General features: G+C 40.3%; 1 protein-coding gene across 4 annotated transcripts in view; it reads left to right on the top strand.

The window, feature by feature from the left end:
• chd6 (chromodomain helicase DNA binding protein 6) overlaps positions 1-24399 on the top strand; it is a 73568-nt gene that overhangs the window by 32611 nt on the left and 16558 nt on the right. For all 4 annotated transcript variants that reach the window (XM_028407300.1, XM_028407302.1, XM_028407301.1 and 1 more), the window contains exons 3-31: positions 368-998; positions 2210-2336; positions 4754-4907; positions 5320-5469; positions 5821-5886; positions 5986-6047; positions 8110-8227; positions 9600-9686; positions 9843-9980; positions 11196-11317; positions 12208-12451; positions 13314-13490; positions 13597-13740; positions 13954-14052; positions 14690-14846; positions 14921-15131; positions 15220-15415; positions 17509-17673; positions 17757-17936; positions 18255-18365; positions 18650-18852; positions 19254-19334; positions 19414-19532; positions 19662-19821; positions 20157-20246; positions 20507-20610; positions 20947-21076; positions 23638-23716; positions 24175-24232. In XM_028407300.1, the coding sequence (XP_028263101.1) occupies positions 368-998; positions 2210-2336; positions 4754-4907; positions 5320-5469; positions 5821-5886; positions 5986-6047; positions 8110-8227; positions 9600-9686; positions 9843-9980; positions 11196-11317; positions 12208-12451; positions 13314-13490; positions 13597-13740; positions 13954-14052; positions 14690-14846; positions 14921-15131; positions 15220-15415; positions 17509-17673; positions 17757-17936; positions 18255-18365; positions 18650-18852; positions 19254-19334; positions 19414-19532; positions 19662-19821; positions 20157-20246; positions 20507-20610; positions 20947-21076; positions 23638-23716; positions 24175-24232 (4363 nt within the window). The remainder of the gene's footprint in view (positions 1-367; positions 999-2209; positions 2337-4753; positions 4908-5319; positions 5470-5820; positions 5887-5985; positions 6048-8109; positions 8228-9599; positions 9687-9842; positions 9981-11195; positions 11318-12207; positions 12452-13313; positions 13491-13596; positions 13741-13953; positions 14053-14689; positions 14847-14920; positions 15132-15219; positions 15416-17508; positions 17674-17756; positions 17937-18254; positions 18366-18649; positions 18853-19253; positions 19335-19413; positions 19533-19661; positions 19822-20156; positions 20247-20506; positions 20611-20946; positions 21077-23637; positions 23717-24174; positions 24233-24399) is intronic.

Below are 24399 nucleotides of genomic sequence, written 5' to 3'. Positions count from 1 at the left end.
GTTTTTATCACACGTTTGCATTTGGTTTAATATTAAAAAATGAATAGAAATGATAATAAAAGTATTCATGTTGTGAATCCCTAAATAAAAGCAGGCATTCAAATAATGGACAGCATGACAAAATGAATGGTGGTTGCTAATCAAGGCAAAAAAAAAAAAAAAAAAAAAAACTGAATAGGGCTGAAATTCACTCTAATGCAGTAATTTCAGTATAATATTAATTTACACAACTTCAATTCTGTTAGCACAACAGAGTCATTACATAATCCCTCTGCTCTTTGGAAGGCTTTTACTGTGAAATGTCTGTGCAGGAAGTAGTCATGAATAAGAGCCACAATTAATTAGTGGCTGTAAATTTGTCTTTCAGATGTTCACTGGCCTCCTGAAGCACACGCCACCTCCGGCCTCCGCTGCAGCAGCCTCCTCCTCCTCCTCCGCCTCGGACCAAAACAGCAACGCACAAACCACAGCTCCCACAATCCCACGGGGACACCTGGTTGTGGGCCCCAAGGACCAGCTCTGCCTCGTCACCCCTGTGGGCAGCACGGCGACGTCCAATCACCGCACGGCAGCCGGGGTCCACGCTGCCAAACACTCCGGAGCAGCCACGCGACCTCCATCGTCACTGAACGAAGAAGATGATGGAGGAGGCGGGGGCAGGGTGAAGAAGAAACGAAAGAAAAAAGACAAGAGAGAATGGGGGAAAGGCGGAGCGGAGGTGGAGGAAAAGGAAAGCAGCAAACCAAAGAAGCGAAAGGAGGAGAAGGTGGCAGCGACAGTGGTGACACTGAGGAAGGTCAAGGAACCCAAGGAAGGGAAAGAGCGGAAGGATCGCAGGGCCAAGGGAAAGGAGGGCAGGAAGGACAGTGGGGCAGAGCTGAAGAAAACTTCAGGCACTGCTGTGGCCTCTGGAGCAGGCCAGGCGCCTGTTAAGGTTCCCGGCAAAAGAGGACGGAAACCGAAGGTCAAAGTCCTGCCTCCTGTTCCCATGAATCAAGGTGTGCAGTGTGTGTGAGCTGTCTGTGTGTTTGGAGATCAGTGTTGGTATATTTTTAATCTTGGCCCCTATTTTGCCATCTTTTTGGGTCTACTTATAAATGATTAATCTAAAGATGAATGTTTGGAATTGGTCCAGTTTTCATTAAGGGCACTGTACCAGAGAAATATCTGCGATACATAATCACATAGAGCATTTGTCCAGTCTAATAGAAGTGCTTTTGTTTTGTTTGTTTGTTCTTTTTCTTTTGTTTATATTGATGCTAGGTCAACAAAATAACTTTAGCCAAAGACACTATTCTCCCTTCACTTTCTCTCTGTCTTCTCCTGGAGCAGTTTTTTTCTCCAGAAATAAGTGATTTGGTGTCAGAATTCTTCTCCTGGCTGTCAAAATGTCTACTACAAACACAATGGTTTGCAAGATCCAGCTAGCAAGAACTCCAGGGTGGTCCTGTCCCTCAACGGTTGTCTGTGAAATCACAAAAATCTGCTGGTGCAATAGCAAAAAAGCGTACACACAAAACCATTTTTATACCTTTTAGTTTAACAAGTAATGCCTTCTTACTCCCTAAACATTTTTCAGCAACTCTCACTCATGTTTACACAGTTGTCTTCTTTAAATAACTCCTGCCAAACTTTTGCAATGCTTCTGTTGTCTGTGAGACACTCATCCATCTCATTTTATTACTTAAAGTAACTATGGAAACCCAAAAAGATGAGAGCGTAGGGTCCAGTATTAAAAACATGCCACAATTGACAGCACTTATCAGTCTTACAGAGGAAGATGTTCACATCAGTTTCACTTTCAGTGTTGTGCTGTAGCAAGTGTTTGTGTTCCTTTACTAAACTAATTGGAAGACACAGATAATGTTCTATTCTTAAATGCCCGTACGTCATGTTCAGACATGTCAGGATAAGTAAATCTTATTATGATGTGATTGTTGGATGTAATTAAGACTGTGTAAGGGTGCTTGTGTGGTTGCACGTGTGTGTGTAGGCGGGAATATTAGCATTCTTTCAGAAAACAGGAAAACGGATTGCTTGCACGAATCAGGACATAGAGCATGCTTATATGTAGCATGTTCAAAGATGCTTGTCTGTGACATGATTTGAAATAGGAGTAGGATGATTTAATGTACATGCAAGATACCAGTTTTTACTATAAATGTAATTTTAAGTGTCACTGTGCCCCCGACCCATCCTCCTCTTGCAGCACCTCCTGCTACCCATGGAGTCCACAGTAGAGGTCAGGGCACCCACAGCCATGGCAGGAACCACAACCAGGCCAACAGCAAGACGCCAGACCCCTCAGCGCCAAAACAGAGGGGTCGCAAACGCAGGTAAGACACACAAACAAACAAAAAAACGAAAGAGAAAGTATATGTAGAAGAACGGAGAGACTGTGTGAGAAGTGGACATTGACTGAATAAAGCAAGAAAGGCAGGAATAAATATGTCATCCCTTACAAATGTTGCACTTCCTTGCTGGGCACTTTGGTTACAAATATTTATGCAGATTACGCTGCCCAGATGCAGAGTGACCTCTCTACTGGAATGCTTCTACTTCTTATCACTCACTGTTGTTCCAGCAAAACAACCACTTTTTTTTGTTTTAAGCCTTTGCATACGCACACAAATCTCACCCAAAATATGTATCCCCTAGGAAAGTTTAAATATTTAAGAGGTTCAGTGAGTAAGCATGACACACTGGTTCAGCAGTTCCTCCCAAAGCGAGTGCCACATCCACGTTTAAACCTTCAACCATAAGCGCTCATGTATTACTCCAAGAGTTTTAACAGTGAATACAAAGTGCGACTAAATAGAGAAAAATATGAATAACTGATGTAAGTCGAAGCTATCAAACTGGTTGAGATTAAGACAAAAGTATTCAAAGAGAAAAGGCACCCTAAACAATAACACAGCATTAAAGGTGAAAAAGGGGATGATGCGTTCACTGAGAATGTCAGGAAGCAACAGAAGTAAAGATATGAAAGCAAAGCAGATACATCCGAAAGGGGAGGAGATAACACTGTAAAGGAGTGAAAAGACCCGTTGATGTGCAGAAAGGAGGAGCCCTGCGAACTTCACTGACTCAGGGTCATTTTCAGGTTGTGCTCTGGTATCGGGTCATGTTTTGTTCAGATAACTCCATTCACAAGAAGATCAGAAAGCTCTCACGTGGCACAGATTTTAATTCCATCCTAATCGGCCGCTTTGTCTTTTCTTGCCGCTCACTTTGCCAGAGTTTTAGCTCGAGAGAGAGATTACCATTAACTGTAACTGGAGATGAATCTTTGTAGCATGGCTGCCAGTACCGTCCTAAATCACCATTCACCCTCTGCAGTCCACGTGCCAGATACATCGTAGAAACAGTCATGGAATGAAAACCATATTAATTAGTGACAGTTACCCTCCTAAAACTCAGTGTATAGTATTGAATATGACTTTCATATGACAACACAGTTCTTCTTTTTTTTAATCTTATTTTCTATATATTTAAACAAAGCAATCACACCTTTAAACTTATTTTAATACTTAATGATATATTATTTATGATATAATTAAAACTTTTTACAGTTGTAACTGCTTGGAAAAATGATCCATAGAGGCTAACCGGGCTGTAAACACGTTTATTTCTGTTGTAAAGATGGTCTTTTTAACATGGAGGTTTGAGGGGTTAGGCTCCCTTTTAGAACCAACTTCAAGTGGCCGTTTGGAACTGCAAGGAGGATACAGGAAATACAGTAGCGAGAGTGCTTTGTTGCTCTTTTTGTACACAAAAGCTTTTTCAAAATTTCATTTACCGTAATTACATGATTAAAAAAAAAAAGTTTTCATTTAGAGTTTTTGTGTGAAGTCTCATAAATTGCTGGAACATATAAGACACTGTGCTGTGCCGCCTGCTATATATATATATATATATATATATATATATATATATATATATATATATATATATATATATATATATATATATATATATATATATATATATATATATATATATATATATATATATATATATAACCCCACACATAAGTATAAGTGTCTGATTTAAAATATACGTCATGTGTTGGATTAAATATCTATCTCCAAATATCCATGTTTATAATGCCGGTGTCTGTCTTTACTCAGTCGTGTTCTGCTCCTGATCTGACGTGAGCTGTGTGGAAGCATTCCTCACTAGTTCAGACTGGCTGTTGTCCTCCAGGGTCTTCATTCTTGCTTTTGTCACGCCCACTTCCGAGTGATCGCATCCAGTCTGTGAACAAAGCTATGGATGACTAACCACATTTCACTGTCTGTATAAAAAAAAAAAAAAAAAAATCTTTTGTGAGACTTACACTGAAAGGGAGATGATTATGCTACAAGTATGCAAATTGCTCATTCAGTCACCACTTTCACAGATGAATTGTAAGCCAGGAAACACCCTGCCTTTTCACTTCTCACTGATTTTCTCTGGACTGAAATTGCTTGCAATCCGAAGCTCACTTCAATTTTTTTTGGCCTTTCTCGTTGGTTAGGCTAAGTGATTGGCCAGGTTTCCTCCTTCATCTTGGTGATTAGGAAATAACAATACTTCAGCATGTAAGAATAAAGTGTGAGGATAAAATATCTTGCACCTGATGTAACCTTCTCAACCGCCCCTCCACAAATCCTCAGGGAGCACTACAGCTTCCAGCCGCTGACTTAGTGAGAAAATGCTGCTGCAGGCTTCTGGAGCTGCTAATCACTCATCAGAATTCCTTCCCTCACAGAGATCCTGGCGCAGCGCCGGTGGAGAAGAAGAAGAAGGGGAAGAGGAGAAACCAGGAGGCGGCTGTCCAGGAGGCGGTGGAGAGTGATGACACTACCTCAACGTCAGCCCTCAACATGGGCGGAGAGGACAGCCAAGACCACCTGGATAACGCGGTGAGTGCCTGGACACAGACTCTGTAGCACTGGTTTATAAATGTGTCATTTTAACGTTATAATGTGGAATCTTTTTCCTTTAAAAGAGCATGCATTACATTCAAGTGCATGCCTTTAAGCAGCAGGTAAATCTCACAGAATAACAGTAGTTTTACTAGGAATATGGTGAAGTACAACTCAGAAGTGTCCAAGAAAGAAATTGATTATTGGCATGGACAAACACTACTACCTCTGTCCCAAAACAAAAACAGAAAAACTTCCACACTTTCAAGATAATTGTTAGAATAGATAGACGTCATAGTTTAGTATGCTTAACCAACCCCTTTGTCATTGTATTACTTTCTTATTTTTCTTCCACTCTCTACTTTTCTCTCTCTTGAATTTTCCTTCCTCCTTTTTTATTCTTCTTCAGAAACGGCGGTCGGGACGACAAGTCAAAAGGAGAAAGTATAACGAAGACTTGGACTTTAAGGTTGTAGACGATGATGGAGAGACTATCGCAGTTCTTGGAGCCGGTCACATCTCAGCGCTCAATGCCACTGCTCTGGCATGGCAGGCCGAGGTAAGCACAGACACAGACTCTCACTGGGGTTTTTCTTTTTTCTATATAGTACTAAACAGTCCAGAACAATTCAAGGCAGGAACATTGAAATAAATTGCACCTTTGTAAAGGTTCAGTTTCTGTTGCTGCAGGTTGTGCAGCTGAATTGGATTGCAGGGTGAAAAAGCAAAGAGTATGATGACCTCAGTGTGATGTAATAATTATTGACATGCTTGTGTGTAATATTATATATTTTAGACTCTGAGACATATCCCTGGAAATGTTTTTATTAGGTTGGTGGTATGCAGTATGAACAAGGACTATTTGAACTGACCTTCACTCCTCTGTTTTTTTTCTCTCTCTCTCTCTCAGGAACCACCTGAGGACGAGGCCAACATCATTGAGAAAATTCTGTCTGTAAGAACCGTGAAGAAAGAGGTACACATTCAATTTCAATAAATAAAATATTTCTAAATGGTTATAGTTGCATTTTGTCATTCATTTCTTATTTACTACACTTGTTTCTTTTTTCTGCAGACTTCTCCCTCAGAGGACCAAGCAGAGGAGACAGAGGAATTCTACGTCAAATACAGAAATTTGTGAGCATCTGTTCATCTTTGCTATTTCACAAATTTACATGCACTAAGAAAGGATTTCATCACTCAGATGACATTGTTAAAAGGGAGAATTTTTGCACAGACACATTCTATCAGGTGCAGCTTTGTGCTGGCAGTGAAGACTTTCCTTTGACTGTTTTGTGCTTGTTGGTGTGTAACAGAGCCAGTGGTGCACTGCCGTTTTGATGTCAGGTCCTTTTGTTGTAACTACCCACTCACTCGGACCAGGTGAAGCAGGGTCGATTCAGTTCACATCTGGCTGTAGTATGCGTCTTAGGTTATGTGGTCTCCACTGTACAGGTCTAAGATCACACCTCTGGGAAACATCCTGCATCCTGCTGTAATAGTAACTAAAAAATGAAGAAAACATCAGTTATGTCTCCAACTGGAAAATAATTCACATGTACAAATTTCTCCATTTATCTCCCTTAAAGCAGTGTGATTCATTTAATGTAAACATCCTAGATTTCATTGACTAAACTTCATCTCAGAATAATGTACTTTGGAAAACACCTAATATTTGCATTATTGGCATAACCTGAAGATTTGAAGCTAATGAGCAATGTGGAAAATCATCTTGACTTCCTGCTTAAATAATGTGATCACTCTACAGTTTGGATCCTAGTGGATCTGCAATACACTCAGACCCTGTAGCAAAACCATCACTCAGTCTAATGCCTAATGTAACAGCATCATTAGCTCTAGCATCTTTGATTTATGTTGGCCTGAACAAAACATTGCAGTATGGATCAATGTTTATGCATGTTTGTTACCTTTGAGGGGACACATCTCTCCAGGGAACAAGGGAACACAGAGCTAAACTGAACCACGTGGAAACAGATGCTTACACTACTCCCCACTTCTTGAGCATCTTCACGTTTAAGGACTGCGTTTATTGGAGTATTTCTGTTAGTAGTTGTTCTGTCATTGACTTCTCCCTGCAAATTTGACTTTGCAGACATACTGTGGGATGTTTTTCAGCGGTCGTTTGTTGTCGGTGAAGTGCTGCGCAGCAGCAAGCATCTGTTGAGCTGAAGCTTTTCGTCCTTTTCCTGAGGTTCAGCTTTTCATTCCAGCACTTTGAAAATATCTATATCTATATATATATATATATATAGAGTAGTGACTGTATTGTGTTTGTAATTCATTCTCAGGGGTGATGAATAAAACATGCAGGCTGAATGAACTTTTTTATAGCTTCATTTAAAATAATTAATTCACAAACTATAGTGCTGTAATATCTGTAGCACAAAAATAATTATAGTACATAATAACATTATCAAATACATAAATAGGTGCACAGACAATGAGGCAAGTTCACGCTGCATGAGTACTACACACTGAACGCTGCAGTGACATTTATATTTGTCCATTTATAGATTGGGGTTTATGGATTAAATCATGCATGTCAAACTGTAGCCATAGTAACAGCAGTTTTTCTGCTGTCCTTCCCCCATCCAATATTCTGAAAGATTCAGTGGAATATATATGACGCAGAGAAAAAAATATCATTGTTAGGATAAAGTATGTAAAGTACATTTTGTTTTTTTGTTTTGCACATGATTGTATTTTTTGAACAGGTAGAGTCTGTGAAAACAAAGCTAACTTTAAAGGGACAGTTTGTGTGAAAGCCTCACATCATACATTTATTTTGTGGTTAGATGAATGCAGCCTTCTGTGCGATGTGGTTTTTTGGTGTAGTTTGGTAGAAAATAGAACTTAACGATTGATGGATTTTCCTCTCTTTCTTGAAAGCAATATTGCCATGAAGGCCAAAAATCTCTATGGCTGATATCATATGAATGTTTCCCTTTATGAGTAAAAAAAAAAACATCTACAGCACATGTAACCTTGAAGGAGTGGTTTACTCCATATTCATATTTACTGTTAAGCAATTAAAATAATAAAATGGGCTGATCTGACCTTGACGTCTACCTGCTCACTTGCAATGCAGGCAACATGTAGCAGAAATAAAAGTCACAGTAGGATTGGTCTTTGTTTTTATTTACTTTGTCTGTATGTGTCTCTCTTGTCTCTGTTATAGTTCCTACCTACACTGCAAATGGGCCACTCTGGAAGAACTAGAGAAAGATCCCAGAATCCACCAGAAGATTAAACGCTTCAGGACCAAACAGGCCCAGATGAAACACCTGTTCACTGAGGTAACTCAACATCACCATCATCTACTTGCTATAATTAAGCCAAGTGGTCATGAAAATGTAAATGTGATTAATTCATGTGTCTCGCACACATTCATGATGATGTCAAAGGTGCTTTAGAGGTCAGCAGGTTAACTCTAACATGCTGTAACTAGGCAACATCTTGACAAACGAAGGAACATAAATTAGTCTTAAGTGCATAATTGGGTTTTCACGACAGGCGATTTGGGGCGGTGTCTGCAGGTCTGTCGTAGTGAAGAAAGAGCTGAGCCATCTCTGAATTTACCAGATGCTCTACGTTCCCACTCTCATCTGTGGCCATGAACTTTGACAAGTGACTAAAAAAAGATTGTGACTACAACTGGCTGAAATGAGCTTCCTCCACAGGTTGGCTGGTCTCTCCCTTAGTGATAGCACGGTCATGTGGGGGGAGCTTAGTAAAAGCCACTGCTCCTCTGCGTGGAGTGGTGCCTGTTGAGGTGGTTTGGGCAGCTAGTAGCCTAGCTGCCCTCTTGGACAACTCCCAGGTGAGGTGTCCGGGAGGAGATCGCAAGGCAGAGTCAGAACACCATGGATCTCTCAGCTGGACTTGGAACGCATTGGAAGAGATTGAGGAGGTTGCTAGGGAGAGGGAGGTCTGGGTTTCCCTGCTTAGGGTGCTGCAGCTGCGACCTGCCAGTAACCCCCCTTCCACAATCATTTGAAGCAAATGAGGGCACCCAAATCTTTGCTAAAGAAATCTGGGTGGAAGGCCACGAGCCAAACAGAAGTGTGCTAAAAAAAAATGTAGTTTGTTGTCATCGGTCTTATAGTAACTTCAGATATTAAAATCTCTCAACTCTCTGGCTGCAAATGAAGCAAACAGCTGCCAGATATATTTCTGTAAAAAAAACTGTTTACTTGCCATTTTTCTTTATTCTGAGTTTGTTCCATCTGGACTAGTTGGACTAATATTATAACACCGAAACATTTTGTTGCAAATAATTTACTCTTAAATAACTTTTCAAGGGGAAAAAGAATGAGCCTTTGAATTGCAATACTGGCTGTGTAAGTTTAGAATGTGGGGCCAGCTGGGTGGAGGCCTCAGGGCCAACACAGGGATCGCTGTTGTTCCCTCGATGCTGATGGACTAAGTGGTTTGGTGGACGTATAAATGGATGGATGGAAAACACAGTTGGTCTCAGGGGGCCTTTTTGCTGCTAAATCTGATAAATAAATAATCAATTGTAGCATAAAGTAAATATAGACTCTGTTTCTAACATGACATGACGTACGGCCTTTAATGAATTTTACAGCCTTATAAAAATGACCCCTGACCTGATTAATAATGAATAATCAGCAATCATTTGGTGTCTCTCGTCATCTCCTCTCATAGCCCGATGAAGACTTATTTAACCCGGACTATGTAGAGGTGGACCGAGTGCTGGAGGTGGCTGTTACCACAGACACCGAGACGGGAGAGGTGGGTAAACACACAAACACATACGCCCTCTCAGAGCCGCGTTTGAAAGCAATTATTACTGAAGGTCATCAGTGATGCTTGAGCATTGTCAGTGATGAAGCGCACGACACACACCCACACCCACACCCACACACCTGCTATGTTTTTTTGTCGTAGGAGGTGACCCATTACCTCGTTAAGTGGTGCAGTCTGTCGTATGAAGAGGCGACGTGGGAGTTGCAGGAGGACTTGGACCCAGAGAAGATCAAAGAGTTTGAGGAGATCCAGAAACTGCCAGCAGACCTGCGACATGTTGTGAGTAAAGACAAAAGAGAAGAGGAGTGAGAATGAGAGGAGGGAAGTTTGATGCAGCTCTGAAATCACAGCCTTTTCAACAGGTCATGTGGTATCTCATTTCAAAATAAGGTACCAATTGCTCTGTAAGCTCGGTGAAAACCTTGAAGCACATCAAACAAACTTAAAAACTGGTTTACCTAATTAGCTCACCTAAGTTTGACCTCTTAGTAATGTGTTATTTTTATGACAAAATCTTGACTTTTATGTCTTTGTAAGGTTGTGGATATTGCATGTAGAACTTTTTGAAGTGTAAATTAAATGCAAAAAAATCTATAAATCCATACATCATCACTAGCCAGGAGAAGATTTTACCCAGAATGCACTGCAGATATGTCCTGATAGTAAGCCTGTTTCTCTTCGTTGCACTGTCTTGCATCCTGTTGGCCAATACATGAATCTTTGTGCCGTCAACACTTTTCAGTGACTGACATAATTATCCTGTCATTTCCACTCACGGCAGCTCAGAGGAGTTGGAGGATGTAGCAATAATGTGATCCTTCATGTAGAGTGAAGATGAATTATTTCTTATGTTATAATAGTAATTGTACTGCACTCAGTCTCTTTACATTTTGTAGGCATTTTTCTACCTCTAGAAGTGGAAGATGACATCTTATTTCCCTTCTGAGTGCCTTTTTTCCTTTCAAATTTTAATTTCTGAAAAGATGTAGAGGCATGGAGTCGTCTTAAATCATCTTAGATAAATAGTAAAAAAAAACATTTGCATGTCGAGGTTTAGTTATTGGAAAGATCATAGAAAAAAAGAGAATCAGCACAACACCATTATAGCTTTCATCTGCTGAACAGAGAACCTTTTCTGCCCACATCTCTACCACCGCTCTCCCTCAGACTCACCATATGACCTTGTTTTCTTTGCCGGTGCTAATGAGTGCTAATACAGTGCGAACACTCGGTGCTGTGTGAGCTTGTCTTCTTCAGGTTTTGTGTTACTTTTTTGTGAGAAAACACTGTTTTTTTGTGAGGAAAAAGTGTATTCATTATTTAATTTGGATAAAAGAAAGTGTCAGTTACATCTACTAATGGCTTATTAACGATCATAGTTTTTTATCTTTAATCTGATTTGATTAATAGAGAATAAATACAGAATTAGTTAATAAATCACATATCAGCGCACCAGCAGCACTTAATGTACATTTCTGTGTGTTTTTCTTATAGGAACGACCATCTCCTGAGAAATGGCAGAAACTGGAGCTCTCCAGAGATTACCGGAATGGAAACCAGCTCAGAGAGTACCAGCTAGAGGGAATGAACTGGTTACTGTTCAACTGGTACAACAGGTGAATACTAAGTTTACTCATTGCGCTTTGGCCAGTGTGTAGAGTAGAGCAAACAAAAGCTAACATGAAAACTCACTGAACACAAAAAACACAAGTGATCTGACAGCAGGAAGCTGAGCACCTTCTTTTTTGACATTTGACTGAACAGCAGAAAAAAAATCTTGAGTAAATAATGAAAGTTAGTTTGACTAGACTCAGTGCTGCGTGGACACACAAACCCTGAGTTGAAACACCATAAAAACATCAGTGACACGGCGTGCTTGGTCACTCTGCTAAATTAAATGACTCACTCAGCACTTGACATTTCTCAAGCATTCTTAATAAAATGGTATCACATACACACCTGCTACATTAGGCAAGACCTTTTTATGACTTCATTCTGCTACCTTCATCTTGACTAACCCTGAAAAGTCTGTCAGCCTGACAGACTTTTCTTTCACTGACAGCAAAATCTGTGTTGTAGAAAATCCCTCTGATATTCCATTTTACTATTTACAGCACTGTTGTAGGTAAATACCCTTAGGTGTAGAAATAAGAATGAAGAAGCCTGGATTAATATCAAAACACTTTAAGATAGTATTAAAGTAACATCCTCAACATCTTGTCATTCTAACACATAACCACACAACCACCTATTTTTAAACTTTATAGTATATGTATGATTCAATTTGACCATAAATTAGCATTTTAATAAGGAACATCCGTTTTTCCTGAGACTCATTTATGGCCCAAGAGTTCACATAAATATCATCAATGTGTCATGTTGAGAATAATGCATTAATTAGCTTAATTACTGTATCAATTTGCATTAATGAATGTATTTCCTGTGTTTAGTATTGTTATGGTGGTCCATGTGAGAGACATTCCTGTTTTTTTTTCTTTAATCTTAGAAAAAACTGCATACTGGCAGATGAAATGGGTTTGGGAAAGACCATCCAGTCCATCACCTTCCTGTATGAGATCTTCAGCATGGGTATTCGAGGACCCTTCCTCATCATCGCCCCCCTGTCTACCATCACAAACTGGGAGCGGGAGTTCCGCACATGGACGCACATGAACGTCATCGTGTATCACGGCTCACAGATCAGCCGGCAGATGATCCTGCAGTACGAGATGTATCACAGAGACCCGCAGGTAGAGTAACGCCGTCTGTTCCTTCATACAATCCTGATTGATCAGCAAGTCAGCTCTGTGAATTTTTTATGAATTCCGCTTTAAGATGTAAAGGGTAGATAGGTGTCAGGCGGCGTCTGGTCTTTTTTCTTTCTTTGAAGGAATTTTACCCCTCTGAATAAGCTGTGAATCAGAGTGTGTCTGCAGGTCTTGAAAAAGTTTGTACATCTGTAAGAAATTGTATTGATTTTTTTTTTAGGTTTTTTAGCATTTATTTGATCAATTGGTCTGTGGAGTCAAGCAAAGAACTGAGGATAAGATACAGATTATACATAACTAGGGGTACAAGCTAAAGTTGACCTAGCACCACTGTTGCATCAGTGTATGGGCTGCATGCTCAGCCTGGTGAGCTACCACGTTGCCATAAGTTTCAGTTGGTTGATCCATACCCCAGGAAATTCAACCTGCCCTATTTGATGTCCAAAAATCTCCAAAAACACCAAAATTAAAATAAACATTAACATTGTGTGTTTACGAATCAAGACTAAATCATTTAATCAAAATAATATTTGACACAATGCTGTTAAAAGAAAACAGTAATTGACACAAAGATCCGAATCCATACAAGGATCCCTAGAGAACACATGCAAGTTCTGTAGTACCGACCTCAGAGCAGAAGGTTTTCATTCTCAGACCTGGATTCATTTTAACTGCATTGTTGTTGAGCATCTTTTTGAAGATTGAAGCATTGTAGCATTCTGCAAACACATGTATGATGTACAGTAAAGCTTCTAGACTGGAATCAAAGCTTAACAATAGGATGTGATTTTTTTAGGATCCTGATACTGATACACTGACAGATACTTTTCACTCTGTCTCCCAGGGTAACACTATCCCAGGTGTGCTTAAGTTTCACGGGCTGATCACCACTTTTGAGATGATTATGGCCGACTGTCCTGAGCTGAAGAAGCTGCACTGGCGCTGCGTGGTGATCGATGAAGCTCACCGGCTGAAGAACAGAAACTGCAAACTGCTGGAAGGACTCAAACTAATGAACCTGGTGAGAAATTTGTATAATTTTTCTGTGCATTGTTCTTTCTAGAATTTTTTTTTTGTGGTTAGTTTTCACTTCAGATGCTTTTTATTTTCTCTCCACACTCTAACAGGAACACAAGGTTCTCCTGACTGGAACCCCTCTGCAGAACTCAGTGGAGGAGCTATTCAGTTTGCTGAACTTCCTGGAGCCGCTGCAGTTTCCATCAGAAAGCACCTTTCTAGAAGAGTTTGGAGACCTCAAGACGGATGAACAGGTTCAAAATTTTATGATTTCAAGTTTAGATTTGTTTAGATGCTCTAATGGAATCATCCATGGAATCATCCAAATCCACAACTATTGTAACGTGATCTCAAAAAAGCGAACATTTCAAGCCTGGTTTTAAGGTTGAGAGTGTTGCTTGGCTTTTTTCCAATCAAGGCAAAAAAGTGTTTGTGCTCATTCACACTTCTTCTATTCTCTCCCTCAGGTGAAAAAGCTTCAGGCCATTTTGAAGCCCATGATGCTGAGAAGACTGAAAGATGATGTAGAAAAAAATCTCGCTCCTAAAGAAGAGACCATCATAGAGGTACAGCAGGCCTGTGTGTCTTTTAACAAAATTGTAGAAGATTTTAGCAGCTCATATTTTTACTGTTCACAGATCCTTTTGTTTTTTTTTTTTTTAAACCTCACTCCTTTTGTTTTGGTCGAACGATCACTGACAAAACCTCTATTTATTTGGCTGCAGTAATGAGTCCACTAATTACCACTTGTTTCAATCAGAGTTATTCTAGTCTTTATAGTCTTTATTAGTCTCTTCAGTCACAGCAAAATTCTGAATGATGTTAAAGTTGAATCAACAGCTAATTGAAATGAACAATTGAATGTTTTACAATATGGGCAGGAAGATCCAGAGTCTCATTGGCTGATGTTTTTAGCGTTTTATAGCTTCCACAGATGATTAATATTCCTCGTTTTAATGCGAAACTGCCGAACTAATTGGTTGCTATCGGATTGTAAAGAGAAGTTACACTAATTTAACAAAAAGTGCATCAGAATGGAACATCCTACCCTACCTTTAAGGCCCAAAGACAGTGTTCTACAGTGCAACAGCATAATGTATGATAAACTGTGCAGACGTAATCATCAGGCAGTAAGGACAGACAATGTGAAAGAGAAAATCAGTTTTATGAAGCTGTTACTTTTGTCTTTTGTTTTTGCTGTAGGTTGAGCTGACAAACATTCAAAAGAAATACTACCGAGCCATCTTGGAGAAAAACTTCTCCTTCCTTTCCAAAGGAGCGAATCAGCACAACATGCCCAACCTCATTAACACCATGATGGAACTCCGCAAGTGCTGCAACCACCCCTACCTTATCACAGGTACCAACAAACATGCACAGGGTTATCATTCATAGTTTTGCCTTGACTTACATTCCTACATTTCTGTCTTCTAGGAGCTGAGGAGAAGATATTGGAAAGCTTTAAGAAGTGCCACAGTCCAGATGCACCAGACTTCCAGCTGCAGGCCATGATCCAGGCGGCTGGTAAACTTGTGTTGATTGACAAGCTGCTGCCCAAACTGCTGGCTGGTGGACACAAAGTCTTGGTCTTCTCCCAGATGGTCCGCTGTCTGGACATCCTGGAAGACTACCTCATACAGAGACGGTGAGGACAAAGATGGAGGAAACATGACTAAATAATAATTTAGCGCAGAGAAATTGATGAAATGACCACGTCTGTGTGTTTTCTGCAGCTACACATATGAACGCATCGACGGTCGTGTGCGGGGGAACCTGCGGCAGGCGGCCATCGACCGCTTCTGTAAACCGGATTCGGACCGCTTTGTGTTTCTGTTGTGCACCAGAGCCGGCGGTCTGGGAATCAACCTGACGGCTGCTGACACTTGCATCATCTTCGACTCGGACTGGAACCCCCAGAATGACCTGCAGGTGAGCAGAGACCTGGGCCAATTACCGTCACACGACTAGAGCGTGGGCTGATGAAATGAGTCAGATCAAGGGTTTGTGTGTCCAACCTTTGTTTGATTCTGCTAAGTCGCTGCTCGTCTAAGTCATTTAATGCATAGTGACATTTGTGATGCCTTTCGGTACTGCAATAGTCGGCATAATGTGCGCTTCAAAGAGTGGCTGGAATAATGAAGCGAGTGTGCAGTGTTACAGTGTGAGTATGAATGTTCCTCACAGCTCTGATGCACTTCACGTTTCCTTATCTTGCCAGGTATCAAGGCATCTCAATAGCTCTACAATGATTTCCATTAATGTTTATGTCTTGTTTAATAGTTATTTTTCTGTCAGGGACTTTTGTGTTTGTCTGCCTATTTAGTGCTGAATAAATTATAGTAAACAGTGGTACGCTGGATTCAGCCTGTTAAATTGGCCATGCACATTTAAAAACATGCGGTTACCTTATAAAAACAAAGGAATATTAAAAAGAAAATCAATGATCATTCTATCAAACATTTTTTCATTAAAAAACTTAAGATAAGTTATTAGTGTTGTGAATAGGGATGCACCGAAATGAAGATTCTTGGCCGAAAACCAAAACACTAAAAAAAAACGTATTATGCCAATTATTAGTACCATTGCATTTATGGCTACAACTGTGTACTAACCTCACTAAAATCAAGGCATTGCAAATGCACAACTTAATATTAATGTTTGAAAGTATAGATAAAGCAATTGAAAATATTTATTTAGCACATTCAAACAATGCACAATATAAAATACAATTAACTTAGCTTGATCCCACTCATGTGTACATTATGTGTGTTGTATTTAAATAAAGCGCCAGTGCATAAATAAACATTTTGTCAAATTAAAAAAATGTCCAGCAGAAAAATAAATCTGATGTCACATAAATAGTATAGCCTGTCTATGATTTTTTTTGAGGCGCTCTACTGCAGGATCTGTGCGCTTCTCTGTCTCCAAGTGGGTTCTACGCATCTGCGCGGCCTGGATCATTTCTCGTGCATGCTGCTTTATAGTATAATCTTTAATATTAGTAATAGTTAATAGTTTAATCTTTAATAAATAAATGATAAATACTGTCACGATGAAGTCCAGAGAATCCTATGAGTGTACTTTTCAATGTTTTCACTCCAGTCCGTCTCAACCTCTTTGCTTAGAAGATGCTTTAGTGCTGCGTTTGAAAGAATTAACGTCTGCTGCAGATGCATCCTCCCAACAACATCCTGTTTCGGCCGAGTTGTTTTGGTGAAAAAAGTGTTTTGGCTGAAAACCAAAAATGCACTTTTGGGCCATTTTCGGACGAAAATTTTCGGTGGCCGTAAATTCGGTGCATCCGAAGTTGTGAACATTTGATCAACTGGAAATCCATACCTCTTCTTCTCTGTTGAATGGCTCATGAAATGTGTGTAACTGTGACACTGAATCCCAGTGTGTATGAAAATAAACACAAAACAACACAATGATTCAAATGACGATAGATCACTGATCATTATTTGTATTCTTTTTACATTGCCCACAAGCTTTTACCAGCTACTGTGTTGTGTTTTGTTATATACATTTAAATTTCACATTTTCATCCATTGACAAAATGATTATTTCATTAAACTGCATACAGTACCATCATTGTTGTTCTTCCACACTCCAGAGAGTCTCCTTTAAAAATGAATGAAAGAATATCTAAACTACCAACTTTTTCTAATGGAAAGATACATGTCGGAACATTATTTGAGAGACAGATTCTGTCATTTTTTTCTTTAAAAAAACGGCTAATACAAAGAATATGAGGTGAAGATTGGACCGTTTTGGTACAGCATGTATGGCTAACACTGACAATGACCTGCTCTTACTAAGGGCCTCAGATAACAGTTAAATTACTCTGAATGATCTGCTGTTTAAAGGGTTAAAATGCACAGCAGTAGGCTTTGGTATGGAGTAAGTCTTACATTATGGATTCATTGCATTTATGCATAACTAAGCTTTAATGTCCCCTAAAGCTTTTGTAAAAAAAAAGGATGCAGTAAAGTGCATTAATGTCGTTTGTTGTTGTTTTTCAGGCCCAGGCTCGCTGCCACCGGATTGGTCAGAGCAAAGCAGTGAAAGTCTACAGACTGATCACTAGGAACTCGTATGAAAGAGAAATGTTTGACAAAGCTAGTCTGAAGTTAGGACTGGACAAAGCCGTCCTTCAAGACATCAACCGTAAAGGAAGCCTCAACGGGGTAAGAGATGTTCTCGTTTGAGTGTAAATCGATTGTAAAAGGCTGGTGGGTGTTTTAGCATGTGTGTCTGCTCCTGTCTGCAGGTGCAGCAGCTCTCTAAGCTTGAAGTTGAGGATTTGCTGAAAAAAGGAGCATATGGAGCACTCATGGACGAAGAAGACGAGGGCTCCAAGTTTTGTGAGGAAGACATTGATCAGATACTTCAGAGGCGAACTCAGACCATCACCATTCAGTCAGAAGGGAAAGGATCCACGTTTGCAAAGGTGGAAATTCCTAAAGATAGAAAGCTTAGCCTGGTATCATCAGACAAATGTAATTGGATCAGATCAACCTTGTCAACAGGCTACAGAGATCCTAAAAACATGGGAAACACCTTAAATTGGACTGAATATTTGGAATATTTTGGCATAAAGATCAAATATAAGGAAGCCAAATATTTGTGCTAAGGTTTGCAACCATTGGCAGCTTTAGTGCAAACATTTGGGTAAAAGCCAGGTTCTGTCAAAACCAAGTTCACATCAACCAGAGTCAGAGTCAACATTTTTTTTTCTCACTGTGTGTTTCTCTTTGTACCTCCTCAGGCAAGTTTCATCTCTTCTGGTAACAGAACAGACATTTCTCTGGACGACCCCAACTTCTGGCAGAAGTGGGCCAAGATCGCTGAAGTTGAGATTGATGCCAAGTCAGAGAAGGTACAGGAAAGATTTCAAAATAAAAGCAGGAGTGGATGAATGGAATGAAAAGATCCCTCTCCTCTCCTGTTCTAACAGATGGCCTTCCTTAATGAATGAAACAGATTGCACTCCAAACAAATGTCCTTATGCACTGTGTGTGTGTGTGTATGTGTGTGCACCATCATTTGGGCTATGAATCCTGAAACAGTAAACAACCCTCATGTTTAGGTTTTTTATGTCATCGGGTGTATTTCTCTTTAGATAATTTACAAACATTCATAGATTCCTATCCTTTGTTGCAGGAGTCCCTGGTGATAGACACGCCCCGGGTGAGAAAACAGACTCGTCATTACAACTCTTTTGAGGATGATGAGCTGATGGAGTTCTCAGAGCTGGACAGCGACTCAGAGGATCGGCCTTGCCGGACTCGTCGCCTAGGTGAACGAACTCGGCGCTACCTCCGTGCAGAATGCTTCCGAGTGGAAAAGAACCTGCTCATCTTTGGGTAGGTTTTCAGAAATCTTCTTCATTCATATACTGTAGGGCAACATATTAGAGCGGCAAGACACAGACAGTGCAGAATATAACAGAGTAGTTCCCTCTTTGACAGTGCTCCTTTGCATGCAGACATGACATCCTCACAGTCTGACGTCCCTCTCTGACACCCGTCAGCCTAAAAATGAAATTACTCCAGTATCCTGTGTAATGACATCTTAACACTTTTCAAGATGTTTTATGTTAGCATGTTTTGTTAGCTCAAGTGTAAACATAGAATAAAAAAAACAACAGACACCTAATCTGTATCACATGGGAATAGATCTATTTCTGTAACCTGCTAATTTTCCTGTTTCTCTCTCATTTTCCCCGCCCCCTGTCCTTTTTTATTTTCACTCCTCGTCTTTCAAGCTGGGGTCGGTGGAAGGACATCCTAAACCACGGGCGTTTTAAATGGCACCTGACAGAGAGAGACATGGAGGTGATTTGCAGGTAAGCCGTGCTTTTTGAAATGAAAAGTCTTCATCCTCATCATTGTTAGAAGCAGCCCCTGATTGTTTCTGCTGTGCAGGGCTCTGCTGGTTTACTGCCTCAAACACTACAAAGGTGATGACAAGATCAAGAGCTTCATCTGGGATCTGATCTCACCCACCAAGGAAGGCGACGATCAGGCGCTCCTCAATCACTCTGGTGAGCCTTTTATTAGATGTCTACCTTCCTAAAAGGTTTTCTTACATGAAAAATCAATGACCAGCATTTAAATCTGTGAAACTGCAAAAAAATAAAATATTTTATTTAATATTTTCCCCTCTGACTCAGGTTTATCGGCTCCTGTTCCTCGAGGCAGGAAGGGAAAGAAGCTAAAGAATCAGCTGAATGTTCCTGAGCTGAAGAATGCTGATTGGCTGGTCCACTGTAACCCTGAGGTGGTGCTGCAGGATGAGAGCTACAAGAAACACCTAAAACAACACTGCAACAAGTCAGTGGATGAGCTGCTATACTAATTCCAATTAGCAGGATTTCAGTCATTTCAGTGTTCGGTCATGTATCATTAATGACCAGCTGCTTAGAAACACCACAATCGGCAGCTTTTAAGCATTTAGTGTCATCTGAAGTTGGGGTATGGTGGCTCACGCTTAAGGTTCAGACATTTTGAATTCATAATTCTTCTGTAACAGTGGTAAAGTTATTGTAAAGTAGGAAGAAATAAAACAAAGAAAAGACATTAAACGCTTTATTCAACAGCTAAACAGAAGACTTTTGAATTCTCTGATTTGACATCCTTTAATGGTTACTTTTGTTCTGACTCCTCAGGGTGTTGCTGAGGGTGCGGATGCTGTACTACCTAAAGGTGGAGGTTCTGGGAGAAGCTGCCAATCAAGCTCTAGAGGGGATTCCTGCCAGGTATGAATGCTTGATGTGTCTACTGACTCTTGCGCTGGAGAGATATAAACATGAACACTTACTGATGTATTGATTTGTTCAGCGCTTTTGGCTTCCTGCTCAGTTTATATTATTACCAATCTGAAGCTGCAGCACTGAGCCTGAAATAGTTAAAAATATAGTTTGACAGATTTCTGCCTGACTGTCTGTGCTTCTGTTGTCAGTTTCCTGACACTGTCAGCGCTGACTGACAGACTGATTGTTTGTGTGTCTGTCAACAGTAAACTCGAGGTGTCACTGCCCGACATCGACTACATAGAGATCCCGGTGACGTGGTGGGATGCAGAGGCTGACAAGTCTCTCCTCATAGGAGTCCACAAACACGGTGAGGACAGGTGTCAACCAACACTTAGTGTCATTTCTGTCATGCACATGTGATGATGAGCATTTTTCTTTCGATTTAAAGGTAGTTCAGATGTTACATATTTAAAAACGCTCATGTGACACACAAAACAGTGATTCAGGAAATAAACATGGATGCTATGCGTTTTTGCATGCATGTGCTTGGGTTTTGTCAGCCCCCATACTTCTGTTGTGTTGTGCTGAAGATCAGATCAGAAACTGGATTAAAGAACCTGATTTATTGTGAGCTTGTTAGCAGAATTGTGAATTACGTTTTGTGTTTCAATGTGTCTGTCTGGTGATTTTTGTCTTCGGACAGGATATGAGCGGTATAACGCCATGCGTGCTGATACAGACCTGTGTTTCCTGGAAAGAGTTGGGATGCCAGACGTCACAGCGCTGTCAGCCGAACAAGGAGGAGGGGAGGGGGCGTCTGAGGTGACTGACAGGTACGGGCCACAAACACACACACACAACTTCCAAACATGTTTAAAAGCTGTTCTTTGTCCTAAAATGATTGAAAACAATATAATTACAACCTTAAATTTGGTTTTGACGCGTAGACCCTCACGTGTCGGTTGATGCAGTGTTTGCTGGTGCACATACAACAACATAGCGATACATTGCAGACAGCTTTGGTGCCCTTGTTCCCATTTATGATGGAATCTCAGTTTGTATTTCACTCATAATGGAGGACTGTCCGTGTGAGGGTCTTTGAACTCTGACACACAGCAGTGCTGTGCTGCAGTACATGTCTGAAAGCTTCTTCAGTCTCTGTAATTCCACTTCCTCCTTCCAGTCTTCTCTTCTTTTTACTGCCGGCTGTAGTGTTCACAGTAGGCTCCGGCTCTGGTGTGAAAAACACATCCTGTCGCCTCTAATGCCAAGTTTGTTTTTGTTGACGCTGCCACCTCTCTGCCCACACACGCGCTTTACATACTAAGTGTGAAGAACTTGAATAAAAACACATAGGCGCACATTAATATGTGAAGTTATTAAGGTTCTGTTAAGTCAGTTTATTTTTGTATTGGCTGCCGACAAACTGAGTTGACATACAAATTTAACGCCCTGCTGAGCTCCGCTAACAGGTGCACGCTTCTTCTTCACAAGAAGTGTCAAAGTAGTCTCAAGACTTTTAAGAAGAACCTACAACTGACAAAAGCCATAAAGGAATAAGTGACAGATAGTGAGTGAGCCAGAGGAAAAGATGACAGAGGAAATGCTGTGACTGTGGGAAATTTATTTTCTGGGTGCTGCTGCTGCTGCTGCTGATGGCAGCGCTCTAAAGATGAGACATGCATTTCAACAGGAAGCTTTGATCCTCTTCCTGAAGGTAATTGAAGATGCCATTCGCTTTGTTACCTGTTCAGCCTGAAGCTGCTCCCAGTTGTGCGCCGCTGCTGTGTAGCAGGAAGATCTACTCGTCTCAAAATGTTAACTCTGCAGGGTTCCCACATGGCTTTGGAACAGGATAGTAAAAAAATACAGACGTGCAGCGGTGATGTTAGAAGGGTGAAACTGTGCATGCAGAAACAGAGTGATAGGAACTGTAGTTGCACAGGTGCTTTACATTCGAACAGTGCTTCCTGAAGAGTGAATGCTTTCATCTGCAAAGAACAGGTGTGGAAAACAAACATGACATTTAGGAGGCCTAAAAGTTTTGAAATGTTGATGGGAAGTCTTGAAAAATGTTTAATCAAAGAAGCGTGCACTGTTCATTTCTTTGAGTTTGCAAATCTGTCTCAAAATTATTAAAAAGTGACCCAATAAAAGACATAAAAAAGATAATTGATTGGTTGCATGACAAATAAGAATTTTTTCAAGTTATAAATTAACAAAGTTTGGAAGATTTTATCCTGCGTGAATAGAGATGAATTTTTGTTGATTAATAAGATTACAGTGTATTACATTTTGTGGCAACCTCCATTAAGCCAATGCAGAAGTTTTAAAAATGCAGTTACACACTGCAACCTCTAGGGGCTGGTTCCAAAAGCGTGTCAATCCCCATAGAGTTCATTGTTAAAATGGGCTATTTTACAGCAGAAATAAGCATGTTTACAGGCTGGTTCTGTTCTCTATTCATAAGTTTCATTTTGTGACAGCTGTACAGGTGGTGAATTATTATTATTTGTAATTCACTTGTTTTAGTTATGTTAGGACTTGGGTCTTTGAGTGACAGGAAGATGCAGTATCACAGTGCAAGCTTCTGCTTCTGTGACTGCCTGCTTCAGCTCCACTCACACTCCACCCCTTTGTTCATATTTTAAATTTTGGTGTACTGTGGCACTGCCAGCATTGTGATGGTTGGAGCCTCCTGGAGCCACCCACAGGGACTCAAAAAAGTGCTTCAGAAACCTACGAGTGATGTCAGGGAAGCTTTGTCCATACTTCTTTACCATTAATGATTTTATAGATGCCCTTGGAATTTAACAAATGTGTTTCTCCTTCATCAGACAAAATGATGATCCACATACAAACACACTGACATGGTCTCATGTTGTCTACTTTAAGGGATGGTGTTTCACCTTCTAAAATGTGCTTCATGTCTCTCATTAAAATGTTTTCTGTTCTTATCTAGTTGTGAATATTTTTTTAGGGCTGTAAATGTGATGGTTTTTTTCCTTCTTTTCTTTCATTTCATGCCTTGAGGATGTAATCTCATGTTGAGCTGCTTTGTTGTTGTTATAAATGTCCTTTTTGTGTCTTGGGAAATTCCATCTACTCACTGCTTTTAAAACAATCTAATTGATCTTCAGGTCACATGCTGACAGATCCTAATCTAAAAAAGTTCTTTGTTGTTGTTTGTCTGTGTCTTTATGTTGAGATAGATTTAAATTGTTCTGTCATCTTGTTGTTTTCACTGATGTGCAGTTGGCTTGCTGTGTGTTTACACTTCCTGTTTAACGCTGTTCTTACATGTGCTGCCTTCAGTTGTACAATGGTGGAGCTCAGTGGGACATTGTAACCATTATTAAAGCTTTTCTCCTTCTGTCTGCTGCTTCTTTTTCAGTGTGTGCAAACCTGAGGAGACAAAGGACAACAATGAAGGCAAAGCTGATGGTGGGGAGGATAGAGACGAGAGCAGCAAGGTGAGGAGACATGATCTGTCTTTGGCTTTTATGCTGTCTGAGAGAATGATTGTTGCTGACAGCTGCATATACTTGAGTTATTGTTCAACAGATTCTCTTCCTAAATTTACTCATTTTGTCCAGTGGTCATGGAGCATACAAATCCCTCCTTATCAGCATTTTGTAAAGTGGTCTACAGTCATCATCACTGAATTCTTTCTTCATCTCAGTTAAGAGGTGCTGTAGCCTAAAGGTGCCAAACAAGGTTGTGGGCAGGTGATGGGCAAATCAGAATTATTTTTCTACTAGTTGCTGATGTCCATTTTTTTAGGCACTGATGACTTGCAATTTTCAGTTACCTGAGCAAAGAATCACTCACCTTATAATGAGAACTGTGTACCTCATCTACTTTCATTTTAGTCCATGAACTTATCAATTACCCCTCATTGGATGATAATTTTGGTGTCTTTTACTCACAGGGAGAGGAGACCTGCTCCAGCACTGACACCTCTGACAAGCCCGACAGCACAGGTCCAGGTGAGACTAACATTGAAATACATGCTTTACTTGTAAAATAAAGAAAGAGGCATCCTCACGTTTAAGTTTAGCCTCCATAAAACCTTTCGGCGATGGCCCTAAGACATTAAAGCTGTCAAAAGCTGAAATCATTTCTTACATCTCCACCTCTCCTCTGACAAAAGGAG

Source organism: Parambassis ranga, chromosome 5 (assembly GCF_900634625.1).
Source record: "Parambassis ranga chromosome 5, fParRan2.1, whole genome shotgun sequence".
NCBI classification, from domain to species: domain Eukaryota; kingdom Metazoa; phylum Chordata; class Actinopteri; family Ambassidae; genus Parambassis; species Parambassis ranga.
Note: the sequence above shows the minus strand (reverse complement) of the source record. Positions and strands in the feature narration are given on the sequence as shown.